Here is a 19,622-nt window from a genome sequence, read left to right as displayed (position 1 = left end):
ATACAGGAGACTGAAACTTACCCTTTCCATTGCCTCAATTGTCTACGAAATTCGCTTCTCGAAATATGATCTTCTTTATGGGATGCACGATAGCGAATGACCGTAGCGAGTTGCATTTTTCTGCATGCGGTCGTTAGAAACAAATGACATTCAAATTCCGCGCCAACTGTGCGCATGCCCTTAAGGATCTAACACAATAATACGCGTAAATATTAATGCACACATTATTAATTTAATTAATTTAATTCTTAATTTTTAATTTTAATTCATTAATTTCTTTTAAAGCTATAATATGTATAACTTTTAATTTATGATGCGCGTATGTTAGGTGTTGCGCGTTAAGGGATCATGCGCAGTGCCGTTTGCGACACCAGACCGGGAACAACACCTCTCACGACGAAGGTGTCGGTGTTTCGACACGCGCTCTGATTCCGTCTTGTTTTTAGTGATTCCTTTGTTAGTTAATTACTAATTGTTAAGTTCGTGAATTAACTCTGAAGCAGTGAAGACTGGATGAGCAGTGGATTTGAAGGAAGGAAGGATAGAAGCAGAGAAGACGCCAGATAAGTATTGCCACGTGGTATTGTTACCAATACACGTAACACATTATTATATATTTTGTATATTCTTTATTCAGTTTTCTTTTACCCCCATGGATCGTAGAGTTTTGAAGAAGTCGGTTTCGCGAAAACCGTATAATAAATTAAGCGCTAGGCAGAAACGAAATATTCGGCGCGAAATAACCTCAAATTTGAGGAAGTTTTCACGTGACAATAAATTACAAAGTCCCCCTAATCTTGATAATCTGCAGAACATATTCCCAGCACGTCTTCTTTATCCGTGCCTGTCAGTAATAATAGTAATGAAAGTCTTCTTAATATTCCCATCACATCTTCATTCACGCATTATTCGTCTTCTACCTTTTCATGCGATGATGTGGTTTGGGAATCTGCTGGTACTGTTTCAGAAGTATCATTTCGTGATGGTTTAGCATCTTGCTTTGTGGACAATAATTTAACGCACACTCAGGGGAACAACATCTTATCTCTTCTACGTACCCATTCGTATTTTTCTAGTTTGCCGAAAGATATAAGAACGCTCATTAGTATACCATGTACCAGTGTCGTCACCTCTGTGGTAGAACCAGGAGAGTATGTTCATTTTGATGTAGAGTTGGAAATAGTTCAACAGTTATCTCAATGTTCTCCAGTAATTCCTGGAGAGTTGCAATTATATTTTCATGTGGATGGATGTAGTTTAGATAGTTCCAATACAATTCAAATTTGGCCTATTTAAGTCAGAATTGTAAATATCTTAAATAGTAAACCCATTGTAGTAGGGATTTATAAAGGCACTCAAAAAACCGAGGATTGTAACAATTATCTTCAAAAATTTGTCTCTGACATAAACTTGATAATGTCAAATGGAGGCATTACGTTCCACGAGAAAAAAATTCCAGTCGTATTAAGGTGTTTTATTGCTGATGCACCAGAGAATCGTCGATGGATGAAGAAGACGGTAACATATTGGGAATGTCCCAGTAGGTTATCGCTGTGCTGGTTCATTTTGAAACAGTATAATTTATTCCAAGTTGCACATCGTACATTACATATTTCTCGTGTTATGATAAATTGTATTGTTATTATATATAGATACGCATGGAAAACAAATAACTTTATGTTATAATCAATAATATCTTCCGTGCAGTATTGTATAGTATTATTTTAGTACTCTAAACTTCATATAGTACTCACAAATATTTTTAATTATTTCAGATACCTATTTTTCCAAGAATGCTTTACTACCAGGATTACCACCGTAAGTAATTTAGAACAAATGTCAAAACAGTATTATTTTGAGTTGATTAATGAATTGAAAGTGAGTATATACATTATTGTAGAATTTTAAAAAATTTTTCTTCGAAATATATCTATTGTACAATGAGAGCAGAACATATATTGCGTCCTAATGTAAGGCCCTTTTTGTTTGTAGGAAGGAGAAACTAAAAGAGTGGTGTGCTGTCCGTGCTGCCCATGCCTAATGACCTATATTATGTATTATAAATTAATTAAACTCTTCTTAAGCGTCCCCATACCTTATTTTCCATTCGAGGGTTTTATTTCCATTATTTTAAGATTTGAATATTTATTTTTTATTTTTTATAACAGTTTTGTTATGATTGAATTTTATATCATTTTTATTTCCTTTATGTAACTTGTACAGTTCATTTTTTTAAATTTTATTGTCTATTCGTTTTCTTTCTTAAGATTATAAATATGAAACAAATAAATAATATAATACAAATATATGTAAAATAAAAATAAATTAAGATTAAAATAAATACGTTTGTAAATTCAATTTTCCCTCTCGTCGTTTATTCCGATTTTTCCCGATATTTACTTTCAGAACAAGGTTACCCCGTTCTTATTGCGACGGACCTGCCCTCTATAACGAAGGCTGATCGAAGCGAAAGTTTGGCACGAATATGGCGTGGCAGATTTTCTACTGGAATACATATGGTAATGCGGCGGCAGATAGATGGCACTTCCGTGTCAAATTTTAGTGGCAGATTCAAAGCATTTTGCTTACTGGGAATGTACTAAACAATAAATTAGAAAAAATTTTAAATAATATATGTAGTTGAAATTAATCTGCAAGGAATAAGGAATTTATTCTAGTTGTCTGTCTATCGTCTATAGTCGTGTATGTATACTTTTCATACATATTGATAGAGGTATATTTACAGTTGGTCTGGCTTGGTGGAAGGGATTGGACGTAACAAAGATAGTGAACAAAACAAAACGCAGCAGAATGAGACACAGCTACGACTCTTTTTTCCCTTTTACTCACTAGCTATAGCTTGTTGGAGCTGTGCGCTGTGTCTGCCAAAACATCATCTCCCAAGTACTTACATTGACTTACATAGATCTGCATAGATCGGTACCATAGCTGTCAAATTCTTAAAGAAAGTAAGAGGTTCTGCGTTTTGATTTACAATCCGATTAAATAAGGATGATTATATTTAATTATTTTCTTGCATTTGAAGACGTCTAACTCATTTATACAATTCTCTAAAGTCATTTTGCATTTGAACATTCCATGTTATTACACATAACATTGCGTGACAGTTGAGGTTAGGTATGCATATTTACAAATGATATCAAAACCTATTTCTTTAAACAAAATGTAAATGAATTCAAATCATTTTGCCGATAATAATTAATATATTAAGTCCCTTGAACATGGATTTTATAGACAATAGTATTCTGCGACATTAGCAAAAAGGAAAATGAGGCAACAAATAGTTGATATGAAGGTGAATTCCCAGGCAGTTGGAGAAGCTGACGAATGTCTTTTCGAATATTTACATACGGAAATGGTTAATTATGTTTTGAGTAAAACATGTAACAAAAAGGTAATTGACTGTACAACATTAGTAAGTTTAAGTTCGCAATGTCTTTTGAAGATCAATTTGGTAAAGTTAATAATTTTTCATATTTGTAATGTTTAAAATATAAAGGAAAAGGAAGAAGAACTCAGTCGATTAGAATGGATGGGATTCAGTGTTGGCTACAGAATCATTGAACGATTAACATGGGAATGGAGTCGTTTCAAGGATGAGTTGGATATGATTAAATTCATTTGTACAGATTTTTGGACCAGTCTTTACCACAAACAAATTGATAATTTAAGAACTAATCATCACGGTGTGTACATATTACAAGATAATTCATTTCGATTGTTGGATAAAGTAGGTACCAATAGCAATAAGCAATATCTTCAAGAAAGTCCCCGTTTATTAGCATTTACTTGTGGACTTTTACGGGGGAGTTTAGCAAACCTTGGAATAATTAGTACTGTTAACGCTGAAATTTCTACATTACCGAGTTGCAAATTTCATGTACAAGTACAACAAATGTAATAATTGTCATGATTATTTTTCCAATGCAGATACAAATACAGATAGATAAAAATTTGGACTCCTTGCTGCTAAAGGGGGCTGCAAATATTTGTGTATATTTGATCTTTTTCATAGGTTAATTTATAAGGACAGCAAATAAATTTATTTCTGCTGTTACGAGTCTTATTATATTAAAAGAAAAAGAAAAACTGTTATTATTTGCATTTTATTTAATCCTGTAAGTTGCAATAAATGCATACAATTGTCCGACTAGTTATTGTTTGTAAAAATTATAAAGTTGATCATTAAAAATTGCAATAAATGTATAATAAAGTTATTATATTCATCAGATTATGTAATTAAATTGTACATATACAGTAAGGAGCAAAACTGATTGCACACTATTTGAAACGACATAACTTTTTTAAAATTAGATCAAATGACTTGAATGTTATTGAGAAGTTAGAAGGATTCGACTAATAAACTAATCCTCCTAACTTCTCAAAAACACTAAAGTTATTTGGACTAATTTGAAAAAAGTTATGCTCTTTCAAATAGTGTGTAATCAGTTTTGCTCCTTACTGTAACTCCTCATATAATTACAATAACTCATATGAAAAATAATTGATGCTTTTAATTCAAGTTTTATAAACTGCTCAATTTAGTATAAAACTTACGTAATCGAATGTAATTTGAAGCGTATAAAAAGTTTATAAAAACCAGAATTATAAAATATTGCACTGTCTTAACATGGTTCTTTCAGTTGACATCGAAAAGTACTATGAGTCACACTTTTGTTTCATATTTACGACATGTCGCAAAACAGATGATATAATTAGAAACTATTAAAAATTTTAGATGACTATAAAAAATAATAGTACAGTAGTATCTCCGGTTCTGTCGTATCGTCGGGTCTGCCGAGCCAAAATTCTAGTAATTCTTCGTAGTGTGCCGAACGTAGAAAAGGATAGCGATTGAAAAAGAAAGAGGAATTGAGGTTCGACGTCTCGACTCTCTGCTTTTTCTTTCTTTGCCTTCCGCCGTCCTCATTCACGCCTGAAACTTGAATCGCTTATTACATGACTAATTAGCGTCGAGTGTGTTTACCGCTTGACTGGTTCCAAGGAGGATCCCCCCAAAATTTCGACTGTTACGGGTAGAGACCTTAGCAACAGTTACGGAGATAATACTGTATCGTATATCACATACAATAAAGTATGAACATTGAAACAGTTAAATCATCATTTAGTTAATTATCAGAATTCAAAGTACCATTACTTTTTGTGATGAAATTCAATATGTGGGACTGATTAACAATAGCAACAAAAGTATGTTGCTCATCTAAAATAACAGCATAAACTTCTTTTTCAAGAACACGCGACAATTGTCCAAGACTTGCTGATAATTTAACTTTGACGTAACGTTTTGTCATAGGTTTTTTTACAGATTCTGTAAGTTTTATGGCGCCAGATACTAATTCTGACATAAATGTACTAAAGGTAATGACACCATCTACATGCTTGTTGTCGTTACTGATGACTAGTTGTTGAAATTTAGTGTCCTTAAAAATACGAACAGCTTCTTGACATGTTATATTATCCTTGAACGTAGGTACTTCGTCAAAAGTTAAACGCGAAACCGGTATATTCCACCACCATTTATTTGCTTCATTTCGACAGGTAGATTCCTATAATGTATTATAAAAGTATATTATTTAAAAGTAAAATAAAATAAGTTGAAAATTATAAATTTAGTAAGTAACGAAAGAATAACATACTAAAAATCCTCTAGCTTCCATCCAATGATTAGACACAAATTTAGTCATATAATTTCGTATTCCATCGGGTAAAAGAACAACCACGCGTGTTCCTTCGGGAAAATCTTTAGCTATTTTAAGAGCAGCTGTAAGTGCAGCACCGCTACTACCTCCGCACAATAAACCTTCTTGGCGTATAAGCATTCTAGCAGCATTGAATGATTCACTATCTTCAGTTTTTATCCATTTATCGACAACATTACGATCCAGAACTGTTGGTAGAAAGTCATAGCTAAAACCATATATACCAATTAAACAAAAATTCAAGAAGAAATCGTATTTTTAATAAAATGTAAATAAAATTTTTTTACCCAATTCCTTCTACTTCATAAAAGTCAACGTCGTCTTGAAATTCAGGTGAGTTAGCTAAAATACTCCCTTTAGGATCTACACCAACAATTTGTATGTCTGGACACAATTCCTTTAATTTTCGTCCAATTCCACCAATAGTACCGCCGGTACCTGCTCCAATTATCACATAATCTATTTTTCCATCACACTGTTCCCATATTTCCAGTGCAGTGTGATCATAATGAGCCAATGGATTTCCAGAATTACTATACTAAATAAAAAGTACGATACTAAATTATGTTATTTACAAGGCACGACCACGAAATAACTAGGTTGACTCTAATAATGTATTTTACTCATAAGAATGGAAAAAGGTTATTAAACACGAGTCCATGTTAAACATTAGTAAACAACAATATATGTGACATGTACATTATTAACTCTGCAATGGTACTCTTCAGTCTCACATGATCGTATATGTTTAAAAGGTAAAGAATAAGATTACTTTGCATTTACACATACATCTTACCTGATCAAGAACAATGCTATTTGGTATTTCCTTTTGTAGCTTTTGAGCAACATGAATATTAGCCTCTGGACTGTCCCAACTTGCTTCTGTTGGGGTCCTAACAATTACAGCACCGAGTGCATTGAGCGTATACACTTTCTCATCAGACATTTTTTCAGGCATAACAATAATACATTTGTAACCTTTAACTGCAGCAGCCATTGCTAGGCCAATTCCGGTGTTACCACTTGTAGGTTCAATGATGGTATATCCTGGTTTCAACAAATTCTTCTCTTCTGCATCTTGAATCATTCTATATGCAATTCTATCTTTCACAGATCCACCAGGATTAAGAAATTCGCATTTTACAACTACAAATTAAATTATCTAGTTATACTTGTATGTATATTAATAATGTTGTAAAATTAATACTAACAGATATCGCAATTGATTCCGAACCACTTGGGGATATTGTTTAATTTTACCATCGGTGTTTGTCCAATAGCTGCCAGTATATCGGGCAATATTTTATTACGATCAGGTTTCCTAAAAAAATGTTATATTCAATCACACCGATACGAATATATCGATCGCATGAAAATTGAAACATATATAAAGTTATATTATAAATGTCTTATATATCAGTAGCAAAAAAAATCTGTTACTTTTACATCATCTTCTTTTATCATCACATTTTTTACTATAATTAATACAAAATATTTAAATCCTAATCCATCACACAAAATTGTCATTTAACGTTAACTATTTTTATTAATGCCATCATTTGATTATTTATTAAGAAAATACTTTTCACTATTTCTATAGCAACCATGTATCAGTACTAATACTTTTTTAAATTCTTAAAAAGTATATATAAATATTTCAAAATCTTACTCTGTTCTGACAGTATGTGGTGTATTTATTGCATTTGGTTCCCATGTGCAAAGACTGGGCCGGTTAGGACGATACGACTCCATTGTGTCTATTGGAATACTTGCAAGAATATTCTACAATTACTGAAAACAAACAATAAAGAAGATCTTCCTTTCTATGTTACACAGTTTTTTATTTAATGGAAACAATATGTGTTTTTGACGGCTTACGTATGTATGTATAACCTATAACATGTTATATCTTTAAGCTTTTAAAAACGACTATTAATGAAAAGTTTAACCTCACAAATAAGTAATTCTATAATGATAAATTATATATTCTTAAGATGTTACTTCCTAATTTATTTATTATATTCAATGAATAATACACATACAATACTGCTTGTAAAACGCAAACACAGCACGTCACACGTTTTTGCACAGATTTCAAGTAATCTGTGCGTGGTGGTGTGGAATGAACGAATGGCAGTGTTCGCATGAATTGTCGTACCAATATCGCAATGCATATATCGAGTTAGATTTTAAATGCCAATCGATTGCCACACAGTATTGATAAAATAAAGATGCGTGACATTTATAAGGTTTTTGTGAAAATTTTCAATTTCCTATGTAACCGCGATTATATTCTGTAAATAAAATATGTCAAATGAGGAATTTATTAGATAAAGTAATATTCATAAGATAATTATATATACCGTTTTACAACAGTTCATGTACTTTAAATTGTTTAACATTTTTCAAATTGATATTACATGCAACTTTGTTCGTAAGCTACTGTAATTTTTTCTGCGTATCAGTTAACCGGAAAAAATACGGTTAGTTCAATATGGTGGAACGTTTTTGATACGCGGACTGTTTTCTATTTTGTTTTAAAAAACAGTACATATTGATTCGAATTTCTATAAGAAAATAATAATTTAAACGAATACACGAACGTCTTATGATTGTGTGATTGTAAAATAATTAAAACAACTGAAGTGTATTTCATAACAATCTACATTTACTTGAAATGAATTGTCATTATCATAATGATTACACATTTTGCGAAAGTCACGCGTATGTTATCTTTTTAAAATGTAATTACCGTAAAAGGAAAGTGTTGCATTATTAATGTAAATTGTTCAATTCTATTGTTGATCTTTTGTAAAACTTCTATACATTGACATAAAGTTGTGATAAGTTCACAGTACTATCAATAGTATTTTTGACAGCACATTATAATTATTATGCACTTTGAAGTGGAATCTTCACAGAAGTATCCAGCTACAAGCATGTGAGTAACTTTATACTATAAGCTTTTTATATTAGTTTTGTATTCTAACAGTTTTCTTGTTATGTGTATTTTAATACAAAGGAATTTTTTAATATAGTACTTGTACTTTTCGTAGGAGCAAATCAGTGGAAGATTTATTAATCTCTAGTCACGACGTAATTACTAATATCAATTCTGCTACATTGGATAATTCTAATTCAGCATCAAGTAGGGGAAATGGTTCATCCGATAATACCCAAGAATCATTAATCGGAGCATGTGGAGAACGAAATAGTCCTGTTTCAAGCCCAAATTTATCTCCACGTCCTAGTCCGAAAGCACGTAGTAAACGAGATCATTTGAAATCGAATAACGATTCGGCTACTAAAGAATCTAATAATGTTAACAAATTAGACGAACACCAGACACATGTAAGATTTCATAATATTTATTATACAATAGTTTTAAGGTATGATAATAAGATGTATTGTTTATATTCAATAATAGGATGCAGCGAACAAATCATCAGATACCTCTCAAACTCTAAAAATTCCACATGAGGGGAAGAAAGAAACTCGTGGTGGAGAGCGGAATAAAAAGAAATCATCTTGGTACAATGTTTTATATCCAACGTATAAATCAAGGTCTGACGACTTTAAACGAATATTTAAAGACGTTCCAGACGATGAAAGATTAGTTGTTGGTAAGTAATTTGTTAATAATATGTTGTTAATAAGAATAAATATTTTTGTTACAGTAATTTACTATTATGATACAAGTTTTGTAAATATGAAAAAGGTGTTTGTCAAAAACATATTTAATTCTAATAGATACCTAATACAATGTTCACTCTTGGAAATCACAGTTCTCAAGATTTCAGCATTATTCGCATTCTTGTCAACAAGCTTGAACGTTTCTTTTTTATATATATATGTATATTAAAATTCTATCTTTTTTAAAATTTTATGTCTTTATCAAACGTTAAGTGTTATTAGATTTAACTTAATATTCTTTTTATTGAAAACAAAGTTTCAATACAAAAAATCAAATTGAAAGTAAAAATTACAAAGTATAAACATGATCTTATACATATCTGTGATTGTTATTCTTCAGGCATTTTTTTATATGCAATAGAAACAGTAGAAATATTTTACGTTTTAATGCAAAGTGACTGGTTACATAATAAAATATGTTTCTCATTGACAATAATATTGATTATATTAAATAATATTGTGAGTATTAAATTTCAAATATATATCACAATGCGTGATTTTTAGATTACTCATGTGCACTACAACGTGAAATATTGGTTCATGGAAGACTTTATGTTTCTCAAAATTATGTATGCTTTTATGCAAATATCTTCAGTTGGGAAACCGTAGTATCTTTACGTTGGAAGGATGTTACATCTATTACCAAAGAAAGAACTGCCATTGTTATTCCTAATGCAATGACAATATCGACTGCCACAGACAAGTTTTTTTTAACATCTTTTGGTGCAAGAGATAAAACATATGTAATGCTATTTCGTGTATGGCAAAATGCCCTGATTGGTAAGGTATGAACATTTTGTATAATATTTTAACACTCCAATAATAATTCATTCAGATTAATTTTATGTAAAATCGAAACAACTGCATATCAATATTTGTTATTTGAGGTGTTTTTAGTTAGCAGATAATTCCAGTAATCTTACACGATTGACAAATATCTACTCGTCTTTCATATTTCATGCTACTACTACACTTTGGAAAAGTTGTGTAATTGATTACAAGACTTATACGGAATATTCCAGAAAGGTGCAACAAAATCATGACAAATGAAAAATTGCAAAATCTTCATGACAAAAAAAGTTCATAATACATTTTATTATTTTCTCATTGGCATCGTTTTTGAAATATAAGTAATTAGAGTTTCGAGATTCAACTTCCGATGTACGCTGTTTCTTAAATAATCAAGCATGTGATAGAACATTAACAAGAAACACATATAAATATATGTTTGCGTACATTATATAATTAATAGTAAGTATTTCAATATACTTTTTGTGTTTTTATCAAATATATTTTTTCATTGATGTCAACGATTTTCATACATCAAGTTAATTTTTCTTCTTTTTTCATTTTCTTTATTTTAATAAGATATATACAAATTACATGTCTCACATAAGTTATATAAAATGTTATTTTAGTCAATACATGTAATGTATATATACGGGCATAATTGTAATATATTGCAATCATTAAGAAGGTATTTTTCTTTTACAACATTACTTTTTAAAGTATACAAAAACTGAATAGTAAAATATTTCCATAGGGGTCAACATTTAGAAAAATATTAATTTGAAACGTATTATTACATAACTATGGAATTAACTTGCAATTATCTGATGACTTTGTTCTTATTTCTCTTATGTCTACTTCTATAAAAATTCATGAACGTCAGCAGCATTCACTTACAAACTTATTAAAGAAAGTAAGATAGAAAAGAAACAGTAACCTATCACCTTCAGTGTTTATATACAGAAACAGTAAACACTAGACAATCGCATTAACCAAGTTATACTAAATAACGCGTGTATCTGACAGATATTTAAATTTATTTTCTCCGTAATTTTTTCTCTACGTGAAAAATTTCTACGTTTGTTGCTTCATTTAAAAATAAGTAAATAATCACCTTCATTTAGTATTTTAAATGATAAATGCTTTTCAAGAAATGTGTGATAAAATGACATTTTTGATAAGAACAGATAATTTCAGACAAAGCTCTTGACTTGTATAAGATTAATTAATCAATAACAGCTGTGTTATAGATATGATTAAAAGACATTTCGTAGAATATCACAAAAGAATTTACGTAGTCCAAATTTTCTAACATATAGTAAAATGTCTCTATTCCATTTGAAGTTTTTAATTTTCTTTCGAAACCTATTTTAATAATTATTTCTTTACCACGTGAGATGTGTATCTTGATTTCTTTAATTTTTATTAATAGTTCTTTTCTTTAATAGCAAGTTCATAGTATTTAATAATAAAATATTTTAAATCACTATCTTTCGACTATTGCGTTTCTTACATATTAATTCATATTTTTCTGGGTCATATTTATTTGTTTGTCTTATGATCTTATACAGAAATATTCAGAAAATGATATTTAATTTACGGTAAATTTTATGAATTTTTTCATTTCTCTTATGGTGAAGATTTTGCATGTTTTAAATATTTTTTTATAATTTCATGATATCTTGTTCCTGGAGTGTTTTTACTAAGTTATTTATTGCTCTCTGTTTTTTTTGAAGCTACTATGTTTGACTTTTTGAATCTACTGAAGCTATATTTGTTCTGATATATGAAATATTGTCAAAACAAATGCAAAAATTCAAACCTATTACTTGAACACATGTCAATATTATCTATCTGGTAATTAAGAAGTGCGTGTCGGAAACCGAACCACACTTAATTGCTTTTATTTCGAAAATGAAGCCTCCGACTTCATAATGGTACATTATTACACTATATTTTGTATTATGCACCACATTAAATAGTATTTCACCTATGAAATAACTTGTATCAATTATAATTCTAAACATACATGTTTGATTTTTTAGCCAATGAGTTCAGCGGAAATGTGGCAACTTGTCCATTCATGTTATGGAGATGAATTGGGTTTAACATCAGACGATGAAGATTATGTTCCACCATTACCACCGGCTGATGACGATAAGTTATCAACAAGATTATCTGTAGAATCCTTTCCTGAGGTAATTTATAATGTGAATGTACAAAGAATGTATTATAGTAATCAAATGATTACATACATCATGCATTATACATATATACATATTTTAATGCAAATATTTACTCACACATTTTGACTTCATATATCTTTCGTTTATTATGAAATTAAAGGTTGAAAGCAGTAATGTAGACAATTTGGCAACAGGAGTAGCAGAACATCGGTCTCCAGCAGATCCTACTCTGGATCCAACAGATCTTAGTGATACAACAGAAAGTGAAGCTGAAAAACATGCGTGTATGTAACAAAAATTAATTTCATATTCTTGTGAGCCAGTTATTTTTTATTAATACCTAACATAGTCTGACTGTGTTTAGTGTTTGATGTACAAATATTTTAAAAGGCGTTGTTACAAGCCAAAATGAAATGAAATGAAAATCAAGAGCAACAAAATAACAGTCTTGGTTTGATTGTTTGGTGGATTTTAATTATTAATATCATAAGAAACGGAGCCGAAATCGTAATTTTTATACTCTTGATTTTCATCTTATATCGTCATGTGTGTGTGTCTCATGACGAATTATCCTTTAAATTTCCCCTATCTATTATGAGACACTCTATATTTTTCTCCTTTTATGTTTGTCTTTAAGGAACAAATATTTTTAAATTATTTTAAGCTGAACATTAGTAAATATACACCATTAATTAATTAACTTTTGTGTACTGTTACAACATGTTGCAACAAGTTTAATGATTTTAGTGAAGCCAAGCATTCGAACCAGTGCAGTATGTACTTCATCTCATGAAGGACGACAGATTGGCAAGACCACGTTACCTATTCAAATTGATCATCTATTCACTTTATTATTTACAAATTCTAAGTTTTTCTTAGATTTTCAAGCAGCTCGCAAAACTACAGGTAAGTCACAATGATCTGGTAATTATTAATTTCTATATGTAAGTGATCATTTAATCCAAAATGTGATTAATCTGTTATGTACAAATGTTTTTATTGATTTAGATTTGGTACAATCATCTTGGACACAAAATGAACAGACAGGTCAAAAAGTTCGAACTTTATCGTTTACAATAGCGTTGTCTCAAGCCATTGGACCAAAAACATCCCAAATTACGGAAACACAGGTAGCTATTGAGCAGTAATTTATTAAATAAATTACAAAAGTTTCAAATATTATTTCTTTTATACAATATTTTCAGATAATGTTGCCATGTAGTAGACCAGGCCAATTTTATGGTATTGATGTGCAGACTGTAAATGCTGGAATTATGTATGCTGACTCATTTAGTGTACAACTTCATTATTGTATACACGGTGTCTCGGAAAATGAAACAGATCTCACAATTTATGCTCAAATAAAGTATAGGAAGAATGTATGGGGTTTTATAAGAAGTAAGTAAATGTGAACGAATGAGAAATACGGATTATATATTTATAATGGATAATACATTTTTTTTCTATAACAAAAATAGGTGTCATTGAAAAAAATTGTTGGGCTGGGTTAGAAGAATACTTCACAAGCCTAATAAAAGCGCTAACTATTGAATGCGAAGAATTTAGTAACAGTGGTGGATTAAAAAGAAAAGCCAGAAGAAGACGTCGTGTAACAGGAACTGGTATCACTTTACAACCTCATTCTGCAGATCATGTATCTCCTAGTTTACAAAATTCTTTAAATTTGCCACATATAAATGATAATGCTGGTACGTGAACAAATAGATTGATATCAAATTGTTACATTTTAATGCATTATGTATTATAAATTATCTACAGCTTCTGGAGTTCGAGGCGATCCAAATATTATAATTAGTTCAATGCTTTTGATTGCTGTATTATTCCTGATGGTAATTAATGGCCTATTATATTATAAATTATGGAGTTTGGAAGAAGCTGCAGCCTACACAATTATGGATTTACATGTGTTAAAGTAGGTTGAATATTTAACACTTATTAGAACACATATCTACAGACTGCCTGCACTTCATTGCTTTTTAGAAATACTCCAAAGACTGAAGAAGATTGGATCCACTTATTACAACAACAAGAAAGTTTGCATAATGTAGAAATGAGAAAATGGCAACGAGTACTACATACTGCTGCACAATTACTTAGACAGGTATGTTGCATATTGTAGTATTATAAAATTACAATACATTACATTATGTAAAATATAAGCCAAACTTTTTCATGTAATTTTAAAGACAGAAGAATCACTGACGGAACTACAAATGAGTATTCATCCTACTGCAACAGAAAAGATGTTCTCAGTTTTAAAACCAAGTATAAAGAGTTTCAATTCCCATACAGGACAGCAGAGTCATTCAGAAATGTAACAAGGTGTAAAATATTTCAATGGAATAATTATTGTAATACGATACGTAATTAAAAGTATCATTACAGTAAACTTTTAAGTTTTCTGAATAAGAAGGGTATTATTAATGATCGTTGCACTTGTATATAATTTACAACGAGGCACAGAAATACGCTGTGATGTTCATTCTTTAAGCTCCAAAATATGCAGCATGCAAAATATTTGACGCATAGAAAATGTAATTCTTTATTAATTTTGAAAATATATAGTGTTACATTTTTTCTTATAAAATATTAAGTTTATCAAATCTCCTTTAATGCTGATCTTATAAATATATATATAATGTAATACATACATACATACATGTATAAATGCACGCATGTATATTTGTGTATGTGTATAGATAATGTATATTAGTATATTGTAAAGGAGAAAATAAATAATTTTTAAAACCACATATGATGTCATTACAGTCTGTGTTATCTTTTATTCAATTAAAAATTATAATTATACTTTAATTACCTACCGAAAAGACTTATATCTAGTATGTGGGTAAATAAAATAATAAGTTACATGTTTGAACTTATAAAACTTTTTTAATGAAGGTACAAGCTTTTAATTCATTTATCTTCCGGCTTGTTAAATACAAGAGTGTAACCACATTTTCCACAGTAATGACGATCTTCCATTGCTGCCATGAAAACTCCTGCACCACATTGTTCCATGGGACATTCTCGCCTTAATCGGTGAATTTTTCCATTCTCGTCCACCTGTATAATACAACATTTTTGTAACTTACACAATATGATAAGACATATTGTTTCAGATCTTCATTTGAAGACAATATAACATGTTAAAATTAGAGGCTTGCGAGAACCCGAAAATGTTGGGTCGAGACGAATTTTCGAACATTTCAGGATTCACGGGCACAATCGGGAAACCGAATATTGCCAAATCTCGAAACTTTCGAAAACCTGACTCGCCTAGACTATCGGGTATCAGACATTTTCGGGTTCTCACACACCTCTAGTTAAAATGGTGATCAACAAACTCACTTTTTATAAGTGAATTCATTAACATATTCTTTTTCTAATCTCTATGTCGGTACTATGGATATTATTACATACGTATGAGTGGAACAATAATTTTATTTGAAAATTGTAAACAATAAATAACATACCTTGTAGAATTTGAGTACAGCTAGCTTAACCTTCTTCTTCTTGTGCTTGATTTTCTTAGGAGTGGAGTAATTCTTCTTCTTGCGTTTCTTTGCTCCACCTCTTAGACGTAAGACCAAATGTAAAGTAGATTCTTTTTGGATATTATAATCTGAGAGGGTTCTACCATCTTCCAGCTGTTTACCAGCGAAGATCAATCTTTGCTGATCTGGTGGAATACCTGTAACAATATTTTTGTTAGTAAATATCTAGTGTAAGTATATTTCATATTATTACCTTCCTTATCTTGAATCTTAGCTTTAACATTTTCGATTGTATCTGAAGCCTCAACCTCTAAGGTGATGGTCTTCCCAGTGAGTGTTTTTACGAAAATCTGCATGTTGAAATCAATAGCATGTGGACCTGTAAAAGAAAAAAAGAGTAAAATTACATAGCTTCATAACATTTAGAAATTTTTCATAACATTATAATAATCTATACAATTCAATTAGCTATTCCTACTGCTCTAAATAGTATCATTTCAAGTGTGCAGAGAAATAATTAGGCAAAGTGTGTATTGTTCGAATGTAGCTTTTATTATAAATGATTTTCATCTGTACAAATCACAATATATAATAATATAATCATAATATGGTGATATCATTTTACACAAGCAGTACAGCATTAATACAACCATCATTTTCAGGATTATTTGTGACTTGCGCATATTTTCCCCACACTACTTTTCCAGATTGTGTTACCAACCCCAATTCTGAAATATTTACTTCAATTATTGTTCCTTTGGTTATAACACCTAAACTTGTATACATAGAGGAAGATGGATTTTTCTTTACTCCAATAATTGGTACACAAAATGTAGCTTTCAATTCAGGATGAGACACATGTGCTTTTTTAAAACGTAATGCCATTGGTCTGATGAACCTTTCAAACTTTGGTGGCTTCCTGGTGAAGTTTTCACCAACAAATGTTACTTTTGTTACCATTCTTTTCCATGATTTTCGTTTGGTCTTTCCACTTCTCATTATCTTGAAAACTTCTGATTCTGACTGTGTTTTAACTTTAGGAATTGGAACATCCCATTTACCAACTTTTTCTTTACGTTTCTGTTTTATCATATTCGATAATATCTTTGCATCTTTTTTAACGTCACGATCTAATAGATATACTGGTAGTGCTCCATCCGATACTTTGCTTGAATCTTTCTTCACCTTTTGCTCCATGTGAGACTTAATTTTCTTTTTCATTTGAATCTTTTCATTTCGCCGTTCTTTATTAAATAATTTTGCTTTTATGCCACGTAGAGTACGGGCACGTTCTGCCCGTTTGTGAGGTTCACGAGCTTCCCTCTTCCTTTTCCTTTCTTCATAATCTAACCGACGACCGTATAATTTACGGTGTCTTTCGATATACTCGTTCTGCGGCATTGTGAATGATGTTTCTTCTTGGCAGAATAAATTACTTCTTTAACTCAAAAATTCTGAAAATAAGAACAGTTAATCTACCATATATAGTCATTAAGCATGTTATTTTATAAATACCTACCTGTTAAATACAGAAAATTGATATGAAAATCTTTTGATTAACATTTTATACGTTATGTATACACAGATAAATTTATAGACTTATGGATTACTACACTAAATAAAGACTCTAGAAATATTAAATGTACCTACCTATGTGGTTTCAGGCTTTATATATTTGTTATGTTTAAAGAAATGCACTTAGTTTTTATAACGTATTATGTCCAGTAAACAATATATTGATCAATTTCAATGAACATATATTTCATAGAATTAAATATATACCAACACTTTTATCTACATATTTTGTACTATTGTGATCTAGACAAACATTGACATATATTATAATAACAATACTTTATATTTACTTAGGACATACTATAACACTACTTGTTCCTAATATTTGTAACAAGGTCAAATCGAATTTTTGTAGATAAAAGATATAATATTGTAATATTGAAAGGAGAATTAACCTTCTCCTTTTATTAGTGCAATTTCATTAGGAAACGGCGTAAAACCATGTTACTGAAACGTGCCATGCGTTCAGTTTCGTTCTACTATATACATAGGAAAGTAGAACAGTATAATACTTAAAAATACGTATAAATACATTTAAAAAAATTATTACATCTAAATCAACGAGACTTCCTCAAAACTATCATCGAATTAAAGTAATATTTGAAAATCTCTAACTTAACATACCTTCAACTACGCTTCCCACATGCGAAAAGAAATTAAGACCCTAGGTTACGTATAAAGATGATGAAAACTCACGAAATAAACAGTGCCATCTGGTACCCAGAAATTGAAACAAAATATCCTAGATTGTTTACAGTGTGCGTAAGAATTGATCGACTTTAATTCTTAATAACTTAAAAACAAAGTCAATATAGCAAAATCATTATAATTTTTAAATCACTGCAATTGAAGGAGATATTTAGATGACTATTTTTAGATGGACCACTCAATGACTATATATATATTGTGTTATGTTAGGCCCGCCAAAACGAGCGATATGGGACCGAACGAGAGAGAGGTCCGAGAGATTTTCAAAAGAGGTCCTTGATTAAAGATTTACGACTTCCTATCCTGACTGATTCCAGACTTCGACTCTCTAATTTATACGAAATTGGAGAAACTCCTTCAAGAGGCTATTTTAGAATTTCGTCAAAAATTTCCGTGGGAACTCACTCTCTCTCTCTCTAAACTATTGCGCCCGGATAAGATATATGTATATGGAATCACAGACGAGGTATAGGAGTAGACCAATCACCATATGGGATTTCGTGTCTCACGATCTGAAATACCGACATCGACTACATAGATTTCTTACGCCCTCTACTCTGACGAACGATAAATGTTGCAACTAGATCCACGAAAACCTTAGACCATATACCTATAATAAATGATACGACTCTGAACCCCGTACACGGGTACGGTCTACCGATCTCGCACACGAATGCGAATCCATGCGAATCTAACCCGTTCACGAGAGCAAACCTAACATAAAAAAAAGCGAAGTCTTCGATCGATGCGGTGTCTTCGTTTGACGATAAATTTGCTCATCTGTTGTACTTTATCTGAAACAGACTAATAATAATTAGACACAATACAGTGGAGGAACCAAAATAGAAAAAGACGATGAAAAGAAGACAAACCCCGTACACGAGTACGGCCTACCTGACACGCATAAGAGTGCGAATCTAACGAGCTCATGAGAGCCAAGCTAACTCCGCACATACGAGTGCCCCACGGCCCCATCCGTGAGTGAGCCCCTGAGGGACCTTCGTTCAGAGGAATACCAATTTTAACCCTTTCGTTACGGGTGCCGACTATAGTCGGCGGTAGTCCAAATATCGAAGACTACCGACGTGCAAAGTGCACACTTCGCGGCGCGGTGCCCCGTTCAGTGGCGTCACTCCAGCGGAGCGGGCTGCTGTAAGGAAAGGGTTAAACCAAATATATAAACAGAATAGGAGCTTTTAAAAGTTCAGAAGTAATTTTCCAGTACTCACCCATGGGCCTCACCCGTGAGTGAGCTCCTGAGGGATCTCCGATCGGAGGAATACCAATTTTATGTCAAAAATATAATATAAGAAGAGAAACTTTTGAAAAGTTCCGACGCAAATTCGAATTAGAAATACAGAAATAATAATTGACGGCGTTCGTTGAATGAAGACTTATTCCAAAACAGAAAG

General features: G+C 31.2%; 5 protein-coding genes across 8 annotated transcripts; 2 read left to right on the top strand and 3 right to left on the bottom strand.

Annotated features, from left to right (window-relative positions):
- Nucleotides 1–2,782: 2,782 nt before the first annotated feature.
- On the top strand, nt 2,783–4,250 carry Trs33 (trafficking protein particle complex subunit Trs33). The gene is made up of 3 exons (XM_076791014.1): nt 2,783–2,904; nt 3,256–3,415; nt 3,521–4,250. The coding sequence occupies exons 2-3, from the start codon at nt 3,290–3,292 to the stop codon at nt 3,920–3,922; spliced, it is 528 nt and encodes a 175-aa protein (XP_076647129.1). The 5' UTR covers nt 2,783–2,904; nt 3,256–3,289; the 3' UTR covers nt 3,923–4,250.
- Cbs (cystathionine beta-synthase) lies at nt 4,112–7,905 on the bottom strand. 3 transcript variants are annotated; one of them, XM_076791008.1, is made up of 7 exons: nt 7,784–7,905; nt 7,411–7,509; nt 6,953–7,062; nt 6,538–6,887; nt 6,029–6,279; nt 5,679–5,949; nt 4,112–5,588 (listed from the first exon to the last, which is right to left on the bottom strand). In XM_076791008.1, exons 1-7 carry the CDS (start codon nt 7,885–7,887, stop codon nt 5,151–5,153), a joined length of 1,623 nt encoding a protein of 540 aa, XP_076647123.1. In that variant the 5' UTR covers nt 7,888–7,905; the 3' UTR covers nt 4,112–5,150. The 3 variants fall into 3 exon arrangements, with proteins under 3 accessions (XP_076647123.1, XP_076647124.1, XP_076647125.1); XM_076791009.1 differs by having other exon boundaries at nt 7,411–7,532; nt 7,784–7,893; XM_076791010.1 differs by lacking the exon at nt 7,784–7,905 and adding an exon at nt 7,620–7,749 and having other exon boundaries at nt 7,411–7,532.
- Nucleotides 7,906–8,542: 637 nt separating this feature from the next.
- On the top strand, nt 8,543–15,183 carry LOC143355847 (protein Aster-B). The gene is made up of 13 exons (XM_076791007.1): nt 8,543–8,682; nt 8,798–9,092; nt 9,169–9,364; nt 9,939–10,219; nt 12,269–12,421; nt 12,570–12,693; nt 13,157–13,315; nt 13,418–13,539; nt 13,615–13,807; nt 13,888–14,118; nt 14,189–14,342; nt 14,411–14,531; nt 14,617–15,183. Exons 1-13 carry the CDS (start codon nt 8,636–8,638, stop codon nt 14,746–14,748), a joined length of 2,208 nt encoding a protein of 735 aa, XP_076647122.1. The 5' UTR covers nt 8,543–8,635; the 3' UTR covers nt 14,749–15,183.
- A 119-nt stretch (nt 15,184–15,302) lies between these two features.
- On the bottom strand, nt 15,303–18,205 carry Rps27a (ribosomal protein S27A). The gene is made up of 4 exons (XM_076791015.1): nt 18,127–18,205; nt 16,181–16,306; nt 15,907–16,124; nt 15,303–15,496 (listed from the first exon to the last, which is right to left on the bottom strand). The coding sequence occupies exons 2-4, from the start codon at nt 16,281–16,283 to the stop codon at nt 15,347–15,349; spliced, it is 471 nt and encodes a 156-aa protein (XP_076647130.1). The 5' UTR covers nt 16,284–16,306; nt 18,127–18,205; the 3' UTR covers nt 15,303–15,346.
- Ip259 (NSA2 ribosome biogenesis factor-like IP259) lies at nt 16,457–18,230 on the bottom strand. Of its 2 annotated transcripts, XM_076791012.1 has the most exons (3): nt 18,127–18,230; nt 17,578–17,745; nt 16,457–17,381 (listed from the first exon to the last, which is right to left on the bottom strand). In XM_076791012.1, the coding sequence occupies exon 3, from the start codon at nt 17,326–17,328 to the stop codon at nt 16,549–16,551; it is 780 nt and encodes a 259-aa protein (XP_076647127.1). In that variant the 5' UTR covers nt 17,329–17,381; nt 17,578–17,745; nt 18,127–18,230; the 3' UTR covers nt 16,457–16,548. The 2 variants fall into 2 exon arrangements, with proteins under 2 accessions (XP_076647127.1, XP_076647128.1); XM_076791013.1 differs by lacking the exon at nt 17,578–17,745 and having other exon boundaries at nt 18,127–18,193.
- Nucleotides 18,231–19,622: the final 1,392 nt, after the last annotated feature.

The sequence above is a fragment of the Halictus rubicundus genome, chromosome 7, assembly GCF_050948215.1.
Source record: "Halictus rubicundus isolate RS-2024b chromosome 7, iyHalRubi1_principal, whole genome shotgun sequence".
Taxonomy (NCBI): Eukaryota; Metazoa; Arthropoda; class Insecta; order Hymenoptera; family Halictidae; genus Halictus; species Halictus rubicundus.
The sequence above is the reverse complement of the archived record's forward strand: the minus strand, read 5'-3'. Positions and strand labels throughout refer to the sequence as shown.